The 16,734-nt window shown below is 49.9% G+C and overlaps 1 protein-coding gene across 3 annotated transcripts in view; it reads left to right on the plus strand.

The window, feature by feature from the left end:
* The window catches only part of ASH1L (ASH1 like histone lysine methyltransferase), a 98,641-nt gene that overhangs the window by 36,443 nt on the left and 45,464 nt on the right, over positions 1-16,734 (plus strand). For all 3 annotated transcript variants that reach the window (XM_064732280.1, XM_064732281.1, XM_064732282.1), the window contains exons 4-6: positions 9,829-9,930; positions 11,722-12,454; positions 14,514-14,693. In XM_064732280.1, the coding sequence (XP_064588350.1) occupies positions 9,829-9,930; positions 11,722-12,454; positions 14,514-14,693 (1,015 nt within the window). The remainder of the gene's footprint in view (positions 1-9,828; positions 9,931-11,721; positions 12,455-14,513; positions 14,694-16,734) is intronic.

The raw sequence follows: 16,734 nt of genomic DNA on the forward strand, positions 1-16,734 counted from the left end.
GCAGGTGAGGCTTTGGCACTGCAGGATCGTTCTGGGGTCCTGCCCTGCCCCTCACCAAGAGCTCTGTTCCATGAGGTTTTATGGGTCCTTTTGTACCAAATCCAGCTGGAGCAATGGCAGGTGAGGTTTGGGCTCTGCAGGATCGTTCTGGGGCCCTGCCCTGCCCTCAGCAGGAGCTCTGTTCCTGCAGTGTCAGCACAGACTGACGGCATCTCCCCCAGAGCCACCCACAGCCCTCTGTCCCCCTCCCAACAAACTCCTCTTGCTTCCTTCCACGCTAAGGCTTTGCTTTCTCATGCAAAGGTCTTTGCTTTTTCCATACAATTTTAATTTTCTGGAGAAATGAGGGAAATTCTCACGGTTTTTGATACTTTCAAAGCCATGTTTGAAGTTTGCTTGGTTTGGTTCAGACCACCTGTTGCTGCTCCTGTTGTGAGTAATGTTTCCATTTAAGAAAATGTTTCCTATTCCTTTTGTAACTCCATTTTGGTAATTTGACAATCTCTGCTACAACAGAGCTTTCAATCCTTGCCTTGAGGCCTCTTGCAACACCTCAGAACAGCTGGGGTTGATGCTGGGGATGCCTGAGACCAAACCTGGAAATTTTGGATTTATTCATAGTTGGGAAATGCTTCTGACAGCCTCGAGCAAAACTGGAACAGGAGGAGCAGGAACAGGAGCTTGTCATTTGCATAATATTGAGGAAAAGAAAAGAAAATAAAATAAAACCTGCAAAGGGCAAGTGCGGCTTGTGCTCCTCCTGCTTCCAGTGTGTGAAGGAAGCCTGAGCTGCTTCTCCCTTCCCTTCTTGCCTGCATTCTCCCTTGGAGTTTAAATCATTTTCCCAAAGCCACTTGTGACTAATATTTCACAGAGCAAGAACTGAAAAATCCCTCCTCACATTCCTGGCTCTCATCTTGGCTCCTTCCCATGGGATTCTCCTGCTCTGATGGCACCTCCCCTGCTCTGCACACCTGTGTGTGGGCTGGGATTTTCTCTTGATTTGGGGAGTTTGTGTTTCCCTTCTTTATTTTAAGCACAAATTCATATTTCTTTGTGCTGGTACTGAAATTACTTGAGGTGGTGAGTGGCGTGTGGAGAAGGCAGCAGAACCACGAGATTGCTTCTCTGCAGTGATGGAAAGAGAAGTTGCAGGTGCGGGGTCACTCAGAGGGTTAAATTTGGCTCTGAGGAGTGAATTGTGCAGCTCTGGGAATTGAGAGGGGTTTTCCTTTGGGGTGAGTGATCTGACCTGGGTTTGAGTGAGGAATAACCCAAGGAGGGGGAGAGCAGAGATGCTTTTTGGAACTTGGGGTGATTCCTCACGCTGGGATGTCACTTCCAGACAGGGCATTCCCACCTGGAACCGGGATATTTAGTGAGGTTGGCATTAGGCTCAGTGGCCAGCTCACTCCCAAGGAGCCCCACACCACTCGGAAAACTTAAACCACGTCTGGTACAAAGCCCCAGGAAAGAGAAATGCCAAGTGCAGGAGGAAAAGGGATCAGCGCGAGTGCAGAGGAAAACGGGATCAGCCCGAGTGCAGAGGAAACGGGATCAGCCCGAGTGCAGGGGGAAAACGGGATCAGCCCGAGTGCAGGGGGAAAACGGGATCAGCCCGAATGCGGGGGGAAAACGGGATCAGCCCGAGTGCAGAGGAAAATGGGATCAGCCCGAATGCAGAGGAAACGGGATCAGCCCGAGTGCAGGGGGAAAACGGGATCAGCCCGAGTGCAGAGGAAAACGGGATCAGCCCGAGTGCAGAGGGAAAACGGGATCAGCCCGAGTGCAGAGGAAACGGGATCAGCCCGAGTGCAGGGGAAACGGGATCAGCCCGAGTGCAGAGGAAACGGGATCAGCCCGAGTGCGGGAGGAAAGGGGATCAGCGCGAGTGCAGAGAAAACGGGATCAGCCCGAATGCAGAGGAAAGGGGGATCGCCCGAGTGCAGAGGAAACGGGATCAGCCCGAGTGCAGGGGAACGGGGATCAGCCCGAGTGCAGGGGAAAAGGGATCAGCCCGAGTGCAGAGGAAAACGGGATCAGCCCGAATGCAGGGGGAAACGGGATCAGCCCCAGTGCAGGAGGAAACGGGATCAGCCCGAGTGCAGGGGGAAACGGGATCAGCCCGAGTGCAGGGGGAAAACGGGATCAGCCCGAGTGCAGAGGGAAAACGGGATCAGCCCGAGTGCAGAGGAAACGGGATCAGCCCGAGTGCAGAGGAAACGGGATCAGCCCGAGTGCAGAGGAAACGGGATCAGCCCGAGTGCAGAGGAAAACGGGATCAGCCCGAGTGCAGGAGAAAACGGGATCAGCCCGAGTGCAGGGGAAACGGGATCAGCCCGAGTGCAGGGGGAAACGGGATCAGCCCGAGTGCAGAGGAAACGGGATCAGCCCGAGTGCAGAGGAAACGGGATCAGCCCGAGTGCAGAGGAAAAGGGATCAGCCCGAGTGCAGAGGGAAAACGGGATCAGCCCGAGTGCAGAGGAAAGGGGATCAGCCCGAGTGCAGAGGAAACGGGATCAGCCCGAATGCAGGGGAAACGGGATCGCCCGAGTGCAGACGAAACGGGATCAGCCCGAGTGCAGGGGGAAAGGGGATCAGCCCGAGTGCAGGGGGAAAGGGGATCAGCCCGAGTGCAGAGGAAACGGGATCAGCCCGAGTGCAGCGAAACGGGATCAGCCGAGTGCAGAGAAACGGATCAGCCCGAGTGCAGAGAAACGGGATCAGCCCGAGTGCAGACAACGGGATCAGCCCGAGTGCAGACGAAACGGGATCAGCCCGAGTGCAGTGGAAACGGGATCAGCCCGAGTGCAGAGAAAACTGGATCAGCCCGAGTGCAGATGGAAAACGGGATCAGCCCGAGTGCAGAGGAAACGGGATCAGCCCGAGTGCAGAGGAAAACGGGATCAGCCCGAGTGCAGAGGAAACGGGATCAGCCCGAGTGCAGGGGAAAACGGGATCAGCGCGAGTGAAGAGGAAAAGGGATCAGCCCGAGTGCAGGAGAAAAACGGGATCGGCCCGAATGCAGAGGAAACGGGATCAGCCCGAGTGTAGAGAAAAACGGGATCAGCCCGAGTGCAGCAGGCAGGCAGGGAGGAAAGGGGATCAGCCGCAGTCGGTTCTGGTTCTGTTCCCTCTGCCAACACCGGGCCGGGTGTGAGGCTGCTCCTGCTCTGGCTGTCCCGGTGTGGGTGAGGTGCCGGTGCCATCCCGGGATAACCGGTGTCACCATGGGCTCCTGGGCTGACCCGGGCAGTCCCAGACCGTGTGTCAGTCCCTGCCCCAAAAACCCCCTGTCCCTGTGTCAGTCCCTGACCGAGGGGTCCCTGTGCCGGTCCCTTTCCCCAGGGTTCCTGGTCCCTGTGTCTGTCCCTGTCCTGAGGGGTCTCGGTCCCTGTCCCCAAGGGTACCGGTCCCTGTCCGGTCCCTTCCCGTGTCTCCTGCCCTGGGTCCGGGGTCTGGTCCCTTCGTCCAAGGGTTCCGGTCCCTGTCGGGCTGTCCCTGTCCCGAGGGTCCCTCGTCCCTGTGTCGGTCCCTGCCCGAAGGACGGTCCTGTGTCCGGTTCTGTCCAGAGTTCCTCCGGTCCTGTTCCGGGGGTCCTGTTTTCCGGTCCTCGATCCCTGTGCCGGTCCCTGTCCCTGTGCCGGTCCCTGTCCCGAGGAGTCCCTGTCCCGGTCCCGGTTCCAGTCCCGAGGGGTTTCCGCCGTTCCCGTTCCCGCCCCGGGGCTGCGGGACCGGCGGGCAGCAGCGCCCCCTGGCGGCACCGCCGCTCCTCTGCCGCGTCCCGCCGAGCCCGGTGGGGCGGGGGGGACCCGAACGGACCGGGGGGACCTGAACGGGGCCGGGGGGACCTGAATGGGACAGGGGGACTCAAACGGGGCAGGGTGGACCCGAGCGGTGCAGGGGGACCTGAATGGGCAGGGGGACCTGAACGGGGCCGAGAGGACCCGAACGGGCTGGGGGGACGTGAACGGGGCCGGGGGACCTGAGCAGGGTATGGGGGGACCCGAACGGGCCGGGGGGACCTGAATGGGACAGGGGGGACCTGAACGGACAGGGGGGACCCGAACGGGACTGGAGGACCCGGACGGACCAGGGGGACCTGAACGGGACAGGGGGGACCTGAATGGGACGGGGGGGGACCCGAACGGACCGGGGGGATCTGAATGGGACAGGAGGGACCTGAACGGGGCGGGGGGACCCGAACGGACCGGGGGACCTGAACGTGATGGGGGAACCTGAACGGGACAGGGGGGACCTGAATGGGACCGAGGGGACCCGAACGGACCGGGGGGACCTGAACGAGATGGGGGACCTGAACGGGACCGAGGGGACCCGAACGGGACGGGGGGGACACGAACGGACCGAGGGGATCTGAATGGGACAGGAGGGACCTGAACGGGGCCGAGGGGACCTGAGTGGGCAGGGGGGACCTGAACGGGACGGGGGGACCTGAATGGGCAGGGGGACCTGAATGGGACAGGGGGGGACCTGAACGAGCCCGGGGGACCTGAACGGACCGAGGGGATCTGAACGAGCCCGGGGGACCTGAATGGGCAGGGTGGACCCGAACGGAGCGGGGAGACCGGACCACGGATGGTGACAGCCCCCAGGACACTGCAGTGACAGCCCCCAGGCTGTGCCACCCCCTGCCAGCAGTGCCATCCCTGCCACCCCCAAACCCTTCCCCTTGTTTTTTCCCCTGTTATGAATTACAGTCCATTCCCCACTCCCGCTGGTTAATTTCTGTTTGCAATCCCAGCTCTCAGGGTGCTTGGTTAATGTAGATTTTTTTAATTCAATGCATCTTGGAGTTCCTCAGGAGGAAAAGTCAGCCTGGAATGACAGAGCTGCTACAGCAGCTCCCTGAGCCCAGAGGGGTGGGTGGGCCAGAATAAAGTGAAACTCATGGGTTGAGATAAGAACTCTTTAATAATTGAAATAAAATTATATGTAATAATAATAAGAGTAGTAATAATTGCCATGAAAAAGGACAGAGGGAAATGAGGACCAAGAAGCACAAATGATGCTCCTGGGCCTGAAATCTGGATTATTGACAAATAATCCTTGGTCCCCAGCTAGAGCAGGAATTGTTTTGTCTCCCTGCTCTGTGAGGAGAGCTCACCATCCCATAATGTGAACCCAGACCCACACACTAAAACAGCACAGAGCCTGAAAAATATAAAAACTAAACCCTGAGGCATCAGTGGGATAAATTCAGCCTGTCCCAGCTGGAACCAGGACAGCTCTTCCCAGTGCTGAGCACCTGTGCAGTGCCCCAGCTTTGAGGAGGGGAGGGACATATAAAATAATCAATGATATACAAAAATATGGTATAATAATGGATATATAATAGTCATTATTAATATAATTAATATACCAAAATATAGTATATTATAGATTCATTATTTTGGTATTATTATTATTATTATTATTATTATTATTATTATTATTATTATTATTATTATTATTATTATTATTATTATTATTATTTTGGTATTATTATCATCATAATTATCATTATTATTATTTTGGTATTATTCTTATTATTTTGGTATTATTCTTATACATAGTGTAGAGTACATATATTATCTATTGTATACTGTATATGTTATACATTATATACTATATATTATATATTATGCATTATATACTATATATTATTATATAATATATGCTATTTTTAATACCAAAATAATGAATATATAATATTCATTACTATACCATATTTTGAAGGAAAACAGCAAAAATCTGTTTTTTTGCATCCTGGATTTTGTCTTCTAGATATTTTCAGGATAAGCACATTCTCCTCTTGCACTACCACGTGCATTTTTGCTTATCTGGGCTTTTATAGTGATCAGAGTTTTTAATATCTCAGCATTTTCATCACTGCAAAACCAGGTTTTTCTGTGACATTTTCATGACTCCCACAGCCTTTGCTTTCAAGAGTAATTGGGATTCTCTGAAATTTTAGGAAAATAAAGCAGTTTACTGTAAGAAAAAGGGAAACAAATAGATCTTTACTTGTGTTCTCAGCCATTCCCAGCCCTGTCCCTTCACCCTGCAGCAGCTGTGGATTCCTGGAGCTTTCTAAAATTGGTTTTTACTCCAGGAATGGTAATTGTGCTGCCTGGTGACATCACCCAAGGATTTAGCAAGTACCAGCAAGCCCTGGGAACAGAGTGAAATGTGTTCTGCACTGAAATCCAGTGCTGCTCTGTGTGTACATCATCATCATCATCATCATCCTCACAGGTTCAGGCCCCAGGGCTGTGACAGATTTGCCCTGATGGACTGGAGCAGGAAAATTTGTGGGTTTTATTGTGACAGGGTCTTGGAAAGGAAAAGCAACACAGCAAGGGAGAAATCGAAAGAATTTTAAAATCTTGAGAATTTTCTTTTTGGCTTTTCACCTTTGTGCAGTTCCTGGTGAGCAGTTCTGCCCAAGGAGGGGAAGGAAATGCTTTTCCAGAGTGAAAAAGCACAATGAGCAGCACAAAGGCACTCAGGGTTCCACCTCCTTCCCGGTGCCTGAATGGTGGGACAGGGGCTGAGAGCTGGATCAGTCACCCAGAGAGTTTGGGAGAGCTGGATCTGTTATCCAGAGAGTTTGGGAGAGCTGGGATTGCTCATCCAGAGATTTGGGAGAGATGGATCAATAATCCAGAGGGACTGGGAATACTGGGATTGCTCATCCAGGGATTTTGGGAGAGCTGGATCTGTTATCCAGAGAGTTTGGGAGAGCTGGGATTGCTCATCCAGAGTTTGGGAGAGCTGGGATTGCTCATCCAGGGATTTTGGGAGAGTTGGGATTGCTCATCCAGAGATTTTGGGAGAGCTGGATCTGTTATCCAGAGAGTTTGGGAGAGCTGGATCTGTTATCCAGAGAGTTTGGGAGAGCTGGGATTGCTCATCCAGAGTTTGGGAGAGCTGGGATTGCTCATCCAGAGAGTTTGGGAGAGCTGGGATTGCTCATCCAGAGTTTGGGAGAGCTGGGATTGCTCATCCAGAGAGTTTGGGAGAGCTGGGATTGCTCATCCAGAGAGTTTGGGAGAGCTGGGATTGCTCATCCAGAGAGTTTGGGAGAGCTGGGATTGCTCATCCAGAGTTTGGGAGAGCTGGATCTGTTATCCAGAGATTTGGGAGAGCTGGGATTGCTCATCCAGAGTTTGGGAGAGCTGGGATTGCTCATCCAGGGATTTTGGGAGAGCTGGGATTGCTCATCCAGAGAGTTTGGGAGAGCTGGGATTGCTCATCCAGGGATTTTGGGAGAGCTGGGATTGCTCATCCAGAGAGTTTGGGAGAGCTGGGATTGCTCATCCAGAGGGGCTGGGAGAGCTGGGATTGCTCATCCAGGGATTTTGGGAGAGCTGGGATTGCTCATCCAGAGTTTGGGAGAGCTGGATCTGTTATCCAGAGATTTGGGAGAGCTGGGATTGCTCATCCAGAGATTTTGGGAGAGCTGGGATTGCTCATCCAGGGATTTTGGGAGAGCTGGATCTGTTATCCAGAGATTTTGGGAGAGCTGGGATTGCTCATCCAGGGATTTTGGGAGAGCTGGGATTGCTCATCCAGAGATTTGGGAGAGCTGGGATTGCTCATTCAGGGATTTTGGGAGAATTGGGATTGCTCATCCAGAGATTTTGGGAGAGCTGGATCTGTTATCCAGAGAGTTTGGGAGAGCTGGGATTGCTCATCCAGAGTTTGGGAGAGTTGGAATTGCTCATCCAGGGATTTTGGAGAGCTGGGATTGCTCATCCAGAGAGTTTGGGAGAGCTGGGATTGCTCATCCAGAGTTTGGGAGAGCTGGGATTGCTCATCCAGGGATTTTGGGAGAGCTGGGATTGCTCATCCAGATTTTGGGAGAGCTGGGATTGCTCACCCAGATTTTGGGAGAGCTGGGATTGCTCATCCAGGGATTTTGGGAGAGCTGGGATTGCTCATCCAGAGAGTTTGGGAGAGCTGGGATTGCTCATCCAGAGTTTGGGAGAGCTGGGATTGCTCATCCAGGGATTTTGGGAGAGCTGGGATTGCTCATCCAGAGAGTTTGGGAGAGCTGGGATTGCTCATCCAGAGTTTGGGAGAGCTGGGATTGCTCATCCAGAGGGGCTGGGAGAGCTGGGATTGCTCATCCAGAGTTTGGGAGAGCTGGGATTGCTCATCCAGAGAGTTTGGGAGAGCTGGGATTGCTCATCCAGGGATTTTGGGAGAGCTGGGATTGCTCATCCAGAGTTTGGGAGAGCTGGGATTGCTCATCCAGGGATTTTGGGAGAGCTGGGATTGCTCATCCAGAGATTTGGGAGAGATGGATCAATAATCCAGAGGGACTGGGAAAACTGGGATTGCTCATCCAGGGATTTTGGGAGAGCTGGGATTGCTCATCCAGATTTTGGGAGAGCTGGGATTGCTCATCCAGGGATTTTGGGAGAGCTGGGATTGCTCATCCAGAGATTTTGGGAGAGCTGGGATTGCTCATCCAGGGATTTTGGGAGAGCTGGGATTGCTCATCCAGGGATTTTGGGAGAGCTGGGATTGCTCATCCAAAGGATCTGGAAGAACTGGGGTTGTCAAGCCTGGAGCAGAGGATGCACAAAGGGAGCTCTTGCAGTGTGTCCATGTTCCACTTGGGAGGGAATGAAGAAAAAGGAGGGAAAATGTTCCTGCTGGTGCCCAGTGTGAGGAGCCCACTGGGGTTCAGGGAATTCTGTTTGTGCAGAAGAAAACAGTGCTCACAGTGAGGGTGGGGGAATTGCAGATCAGGGAATCTGTGTCCCTGGAGATGTGGAAAACACAACAGAATGTGGTGGCCCTGAGCAAGCTGACCCTGTTCAGAGCAGGGTGCTTGGTTTTGGTGATCTGCAGAGGTCTTGTCCAAACCCTTCTGAAAATCAAGGAGTTTGGATTCAATTGAGAGTAGGAATATGTGGGGGGGTTCCTTTTCCTTTTCCCTTTCCTTTCCTTTCCTTTCCTTTCCTTTCCTTTCCTTTCCTTTCCTTTCCTTTCCTTTCCTTTCCTTTCCTTTCCTTTCCTTTCCTTTCCTTTCCTTTTCCTTTCCTTTCCTTTCCTTTCCTTTCCTTTCCTTTCCTTTCCTTTCCTTTCCTTTCCTTTTCCTTTCCTTTCCCCTTTTCCTTTCCCCTTTTCCTTTCCCTTTTCTTTCCCCTTTTCCTTTCCCCCTTTCTTTTCCTTTCCCCTTTTCTTTCCCCTTTTCCTTTCCCCCTTTTCCTTTCCCCCTTTTCCTTTCCCCCTTTTCCTTTCCCCCTTTTCCTTTCCCCCTTTCCTTTCCCCCTTTTCCTTTCCCCCTTTTCCTTTCCCCTTTTCCTTCCCTTTTCCTTTCCCCTTTTCCTTTCCCCCTTTTCCTTTCCCCCTTTTCCTTTCCCCCTTTTCCTTTCCCCTTTTCCTTTCCCCCTTTTCCTTTCCCCTTTTCCTTTCCCCCTTTTCCTTTCCCCTTTTCCTTTCCCCCTTTTCCTTTCCTTTTCCTTTCCTTTTCCTTTCCCTTTCCCCTTTCCCTTTCCCCTTTTCCTTCCCTTTCCCCTTTCCCTTTCCCCTTTTCCTTCCTTTTCCCCTTTCCCCTTTTTCTTTTTTTGCCTTTCTTCCCCTTTCTTTCCTTTCCTTTTCCCACTCACAACCTCATTCTGGTTGTTAATATTCCATGTCTTTACTCAAGCCTTGTTTAGCTCTGCGCTTTCCTGTGGCAATCCCTGCTTGGTGTTTTTCCTTTCCCTCCTTCCCCTGCATTCTGGGAGCTCACAGGTGTTCAGAGTAACCTGAATTGAACCCTTTCCCCTGAAATGATGATTTTTTTGTGCCTTTCCCTGCTCTGCCTTGCAGGCCCTTTGCCCAGCCAGGAGAAGCCCTCGCAGAGGCAGTCGGAGAGCACAAACTGCAGCCCCTCCAGGAAGAGATCCACGTCAGAGAGCACCTCTTCTCCAGGCAAGTGCTGCCCAGGAACCTGGCTTTGGGATCCCGGGGTGCTCAGGGCTGTGCTGAGACCCAGCGTGGCTGGAGAACTTCAGCTCATGGAGATCCTGAGGTTTTCCATTGATATCTTGGGACATCATGGCTGGAGAACTTCAGCTCATGGTGATCCTGAGTTTTCCCACTGATATCTTGGGACATCATGGCTGGAGAACATCACTCATGGTGATCCTGAGTTTTGGGACATCATGGCTGGAGAACTTCAGCTCATGGAGATATTGAGGTTTTCCACTGATATTTTCGGGATATCATGGCTGTGAGAACTTCAGCTCATGGAGATCCTGAGTTTTGGGACATCATGGCTGGAGAACTTCAGCTCATGGTGATCCTGAGTTTTCCCACTGATATTTTGGGACATCATGGCTGGAGAACTTCAGCTCATGGAGATATTGAGGTTTTCCACTGATATTTTCGGGATATCATGGCTGTGAAAACTTCAGCTCATGGTGATCCTGAGTTTTTCCTCTGATATTTTGGGACATCATGGCTGGAGAACTTCACTCATTGTGATCCTGAGGTTTTCCACTAATATTTTTGGGAATCATGGCTGTGAGAACTTCAGCTCATGGAGATATTGAGGTTTTCCACTGATATTTTGGGACATCATGGCTGGAGAACATCACCCATGGTGATCCTGAGTTTTGGGACATCATGGCTGGAGAACTTCAGCTCATGGTGATCCTGAGGTTTTCCACTGATATTTTGGGACATCATGGCTGGAGAACTTCAGCTCATGGAGATCCTGAGGTTTTGGCAGGGGGTGGAACAAGATGGTCTTGAAGGTTCCTTCCAACCCAAACCATTCTGTGATTCTGTAAAAATGCACTGAGCTCCCATGGGAGCTCACATGTGAGAATCCTGGGTGGAACAAGATGGTTTTTGAGGTTTCTTCCAACCCAGACCATTCTGGATTCTGTAAAAATGGGATGTGAGCACCTGGGAGCTCACATGTGAGAATCCTGGGTGGAACAAGATGGTTTTTAAGGTCCCTTCCAACCCAGACCATTCTGGATTCTGTAAAAATGGAATGTGAGCCCCCTGGGGGTGGACAGAAGAAAATCCAGCAGGTTGACCCATTTTGTAAGAAGCTCATTTGCAGAAACGCTCTCATTACCAGAATTCAGACATTTCTCAGACTCCTAAACCGACTGCAAATATGTAATAAATCCCTGGGATTGGTACTTAGGACAAAGTTATGGTTTCCATCTAGAAGGATGTGCCAAAGTGCCATTTCCTCCCTGCTTTGAACAGATGTTTGCAGCAGATGCTCCATCCAGCCTGTGCTGCAGAAATCCTTTGCAGTGGAATGTATTTTTATATTATTATATATATTATAGATATTATTATAGATATCATTCTAGATATTATTCTAGATACTATTGGATATATTATCATAGATTATATTATTATTGCTATTATTATTATTTAGTTTAGTATATTATATATAATATATTATATATGTTATATATTGTATATTATATATCTTATATATAATATATTATAAAATATATATTATATATCATATATTATATATTATAATTATATATCATATATATTATATATCATATACCATATAATATATATATACTATATCATATATATATATTATATATAATATATCCTATTATTATATTAGAATTACTATATTACTAGAGTTACACACCTGAGAATTGCAGCTTTACAAGCACACGAAAGCCCCACAACCCCAGCCCCGATTGACCAGCTGCAGGCCTGTGTGTGTTTCAGGGGCGGCAGTGCCAGCCCGGGCTGCCCGCCTGGCCCCGGCGGCCGAGGACGCGGTGGACGCGCTGCTGCAGCGCATGGCGCAGCAGGACGGGCCCCCCCCGCTGGACAAGGGCCTGGAGGGGGTCCTGGGCAGCCCCCCCTCGGCCAGCCCTGCCCGCAGCCACTCCCGGGAGCGAGCCCTGGGCAAGCAGGACGGGCACGGGCTGGGCAGCGCCGGCGTGCCCGGCCCCGAGGGCATCGCCCTGCTGCCGGAGCGCCTGCCCGGCTCCTACTCGCCGCGGCACCTCAAGAGGAGCGTGGTGGAGGCCATGCAGAGGCAAGCGAGGAAAATGTGCAATTACAACAAAATCCTGGCCACAAAAAAAAATCTGGACCACGTCAACAAAATCCTGAAAGCCAAAAAGCTGCAGAGGCAGTCGAGGACGGGGAACAACTTCGTGAAGCGGCGGCCGGGGCGGCCGCGCAAGTACCCGATGCAGGCCGTGGTGTCCATGCAGGCCCTGCAGGCCGCCAGGATGGTCAGCCAGGAGCTGCAGGACACAGAGCCCAGCAGCAGCAGCCCCCTGCACCTGGGGCCCGACACCATCACCGACGTCATCGAGGCCGTGGTGCAGAGCGTCAGCCTCGACCCCGAGCACCGCAAGGGCTGGAAGAGGAAGCGGTGGCTGCCCGAGGAGCAGGCCAGGAAGAGGCACAAGAGTCTGCCCGAGGAGGAGCAGGAGAGCAATAAGAGGTGATTCCCTTGCAGTTTTGTACTCAGTTGGGTTTAGAATGTTTCAGTCATTGAGGTTTTCAATAAGAGGTGATTCCCTTGCAGTTTTGTACCTCAGTTGGGTTTAGAATGTTTCAGTCATTGAGGTTTTCAATAAGAGGTGATTCCTTGCAGTTTTGTACCTCAGTTGGGTTTAGAATGTTTCAGTCATTGAGGTTTTCAATAAGAGGTGATTCCCTTGCAGTTTTGTACCTCAGTTGGGTTTAGAATGTTTCAGTCATTGAGGTTTTCAATAAGAGGTGATTCCCTTGCAGTTTTGTACCTCAGTTGGGTTTAGAATGTTTCAGTCATTGAGGTTTTCAATAAGAGGTGATTCCTGCAGTTTTGTACCTCAGTTGGGTTTAGAATGTTTCAGTCATTGAGGTTTTCAATAAGAGGTGATTCCCTTGCAGTTTTGTACCTCAGTTGGGTTTAGAATGTTTCAGTCATTGAGGTTTTCAATGTTCACGTTTTCTGGAAAAATCCCTTCGCCCAGGATTTTTCTCCTAGGAAACTGAGAAGCCTCAGAGATAAAGGAAAACAATAATTATCTGATTTGCTTCTCCTGTGTTTTGCTGCTCTGGAATGTGTTTGGAGATTGTTTATCCAACAGGTGGTTGTTTCATTGGTTTCATGTGAATTGTTTTGACTCAAAGGCCAATCAGTGCCAAGCTGTGTCAGGACTCTGGAAAGAGCCACAAGTTTTCATTATTATCTTTTTCCATTATTATCTTTCACTATTATCTTTGCAGAAAGATAAATATCCTTTCTGTATTCTTTAGTTTAGTTTAGTATTCTTTAATATAATATAATATCCTAAAATAATAAATTAGCCTTCTGAAAACACGGAGTCAGATTCATCATTCCTTCCTTCCAGCATCTGGGGGAAATGCAAATACAATAATGGAGTTCAGTGTAGAGGGAACCAACTGTGGTCAATTCAGAGTTACTGTTTGTGGCAGCAGGCCCCCAGCCAGGTAATAATTAGCATTGACTCTGTGATGCAGAAGGCTGAACTATTATTTTATTCTTCTATACTATATTATAGTGTATTTTAAAGAAACTTCTAATTTCTTCTGATACAGCTTTGATCTAATTTGCTAAGTAACCCAAACACTCTTACTAATGTCTAATCCAGATACTTCTCTTTGGTGAAGGAATCTCTTTGGTAAACAAATCTCCATAACACATTCCACATGTGTCTGGCAGCAGGTGTAGCAAGTGATGATCAGAATTGTTGTAATTCTTTCTCTGAGCTTTCTCAGAAAATGCCTGGAAGGTCTGTGAGAGCTGCTGCCACAAGCAGCATGTGAGCCCTGAGTGTGTTCAGGTCCTTCCTCAGGTACTGAAAACCCCCAGAAATGAGAATTTCAGGTGATCTGAAAGGGTTGGTTCTGTACTTGTGTTGGTGAAGGATATATTTAGGGAGTTGGTGGCTGCTGAGGTGCCACAGATTGTTCCTTTATCCTGTGTGGAATAAGGAGCCCTGAGGAATTGTGTGTGGGATGTAGGGGCACAGGATGTGAAATGAGATCAAGTGAGGTACAGCAGATACAGATTAAAGCTGCAGCAGCAAGCAGGAGTTAAGGGGTGCCCCTGTGCACCCCAAAAATCTCTCTTATCATCTCACACTCATCCCAAATCCATCAATAAACAAGCTCTGCCAGGAGCTCTGCTCTCCAGAAATGGGAGCTGTGAGGGTGCTGTTCAGGAATCGCTCTGTGGCTCTCCTGGAGGAGCAGGGAGGGGTTACCAGAGTGCAGAGCAGAGAGCAGAGCTGCCTTCTGAGTTACTCAGCCGAGGCTCCAAGGATAAACATCAGCAGTACAAACAACATTCTTTTTGTAATAATAATGTCACAAAAAGAATCATGCTTTTCTTATGATTACACTTAACCCCCGGTTGATCATGATCAGTGAGTCACCCAGAAATCCAGAAACATGAACTTCTTCTGCTGACCAGATTTGAGAGAGGATTAATGAAATACTGTGAGATGTTCTTAATGGGAAGGTGATTTTTTAATCTCTGCTTTTTCTTGCAGTTTCTCTGAGACAGCAGCTGAACCTCCCAGTCCCCATGAGGCCCTTGGGAAAGCAGCTGAAGCTGAAACCCCCGAGCAGCCTCTGCCTCCTCTGACCCAGCGGGAGAAGAAAGCCCCTCGACCCCCAAAGAAGAAATACCAGAAGGCTGGGCTCTACTCTGATGTCTACAAAACCACAGAGTAAGTGAAACAGAGCAAAACTGCTCTCTGATCATCCAGGCAAAACTCTTTTTTTCACCTAAAGCCATAAAGAGCTGCCCCTCGTGAGTAGGTGAATTAAAACAATCAATTTAATTGAAGCCTGTGGAGATTTATGTGATGGTAATTGTGAGAAGCTGACCCAGTGAGGATGTGAGAGCAGCCTCAAGCAGTCTGGAAGTGTTTCTGGTTATCAGTTTTGAAGAAGATAAGAGATTTATTCAGGAGTGTGACCGGTCCTGGCAGTGCAGGATGTGAGCACGGTGTGCAGAGAAGGGCTCAGCAGGTTCCTGTTGTCATTGGCTCAGTGGTGACAAGTGCTCATCTTCTGTGTGAAAGAATTTCAGCTATGCACCCACTTCATTTCACAGCTCACTGAAGTTCATCTCTGTTTTCTCTGAGATGTTTAGGGTAGAAAATTCCAGCATTTCTTTATTTTTCCCACTGCTTGGTTTGCAGCCTGGTGTCCTCTAGAATGTGAACACCTCCCCCTTTCCTTTCCTTTCCTTTCCTTTCCTTTCCTTTCCTTTCCTTTCCTTTCCTTTCCTTTCCTTTCCTTTCCTTTCCTTTCCTTTCCTTTCCTTTCCTTTCCTTTCCTTTCCTTTCCTTTCCTTTCCTTTCCCTTTCCTTTCCTTTCCTTTCCTTTCCTTTCCTTTCCTTTCCTTTCCTTTCCTTTCCTTTCCTTTCCTTTCCTTTCCTTTCCTTTCCTTTCCTTTCCTTTCCTTTCCTTTCCTTTCCTTTCCTTTCCTTTCCTTTCCTTTCCTTTCCTTTCCTTTCCTTTCCTTTCCTTTCCTTTTTCCTTTCCTTTCCTTTTTCCTTTCCTTTCCTCTTTCTTTCCTCTTTCCTCTTTCCTCTTTCCTCTTTCCTCTTTCCTTCTTTCTCTTTTTCTCTTTCCTTTTTCTTTTTCCTTCCCTTTGTAGTCACACATTTTCTAAAGCCGTGTGAACAAAGCAGTCGAAGTCAGGAATTTGTGCTTCTGTTCCAATGTCATCTGACAGATTGAAAAGAGAGAAAATTTGGCACCTTCTCACAATGTCACAGACCACTTGAAAATGTTTCAGAGACCACTGGGAAGCTGCCAGTGCAGTTTATCAGCTGCTCCTGCTGTGATCTCTGTCTGTGGGAGAGTGAAAGAATCAGTGGAAGGGTCAAGACTAAGGAAGAAACAAAGATCTCAGTGTCAGCAAAGTGAGGCCACTTGAGTTTTATTTCTTTTTAAAGAGATGTGCTCAAACTTTGCCACTTGGATGGTCAGGCAGTGCTGTACACAGTTCAAACCTCACAGTTTCATCTGTTGTCACAGAGGAGGAGCTGAGAGAGTCTTCTCCTTTTCTTCAATGTAAATATTTGGAATTTGAGTGTTCCTCAGTTGGAAAGGACCCACAAAATCACGGAGTGCCCGGCCCCAACAGCCCCACCGTGCTGCCTGAGCTGTGTCCAAACCCTGCTGGGGCTGTGCCCGCTCCCTGGGCAGTGCCAGCTCCCTCTGGGGGAGGAGCCTTTCCCTGATAATCCATCCCCAACCTCCCTGGCCATTCCCTGGGCAGTGCCAGCTCCCTCTGGATAAACCTTTCCCTGATAATCCATCCCCTGGGCAGTGCCAGCTCCTGGGCAGTGCCAGCTCCCTCTGGGGGAGGAGCCTTTCCTGATAATCCATCCCCAACCTCCTGGCCGTTCCCTGGCAGTGCCAGCTCCTCTGGGGATAAACCTTTCCTGATAATCCATCCTCGACCCCCTGGGCAGTGCCAGCTCCCTCTGTGGGAGGAGCCTTTCCCTGATAATCCATCCCCAACCTCCCTGGGCAGTGCCAGCTCCTCTGGGGATGAACCTTTCCTGATAATCCATCCCAACCTCCCTGGCCATTTCCTGGGCAGTGCCAGCTCCTCTGAACATTTCCCTGATAATCCATCCCAACTCCTGGGCAGTGCCAGCTCCCTCTGGGGAGGAACCTTTCCCTGATAATCCATCCCCAACCTCCCTGGCCATTCCCTGGGCAGTGCCAGCTCCCTCTGGGGGAGGAGCC

This window comes from Zonotrichia leucophrys, chromosome 25, assembly GCF_028769735.1.
Source record: "Zonotrichia leucophrys gambelii isolate GWCS_2022_RI chromosome 25, RI_Zleu_2.0, whole genome shotgun sequence".
NCBI classification, from domain to species: Eukaryota; Metazoa; Chordata; class Aves; order Passeriformes; family Passerellidae; genus Zonotrichia; species Zonotrichia leucophrys.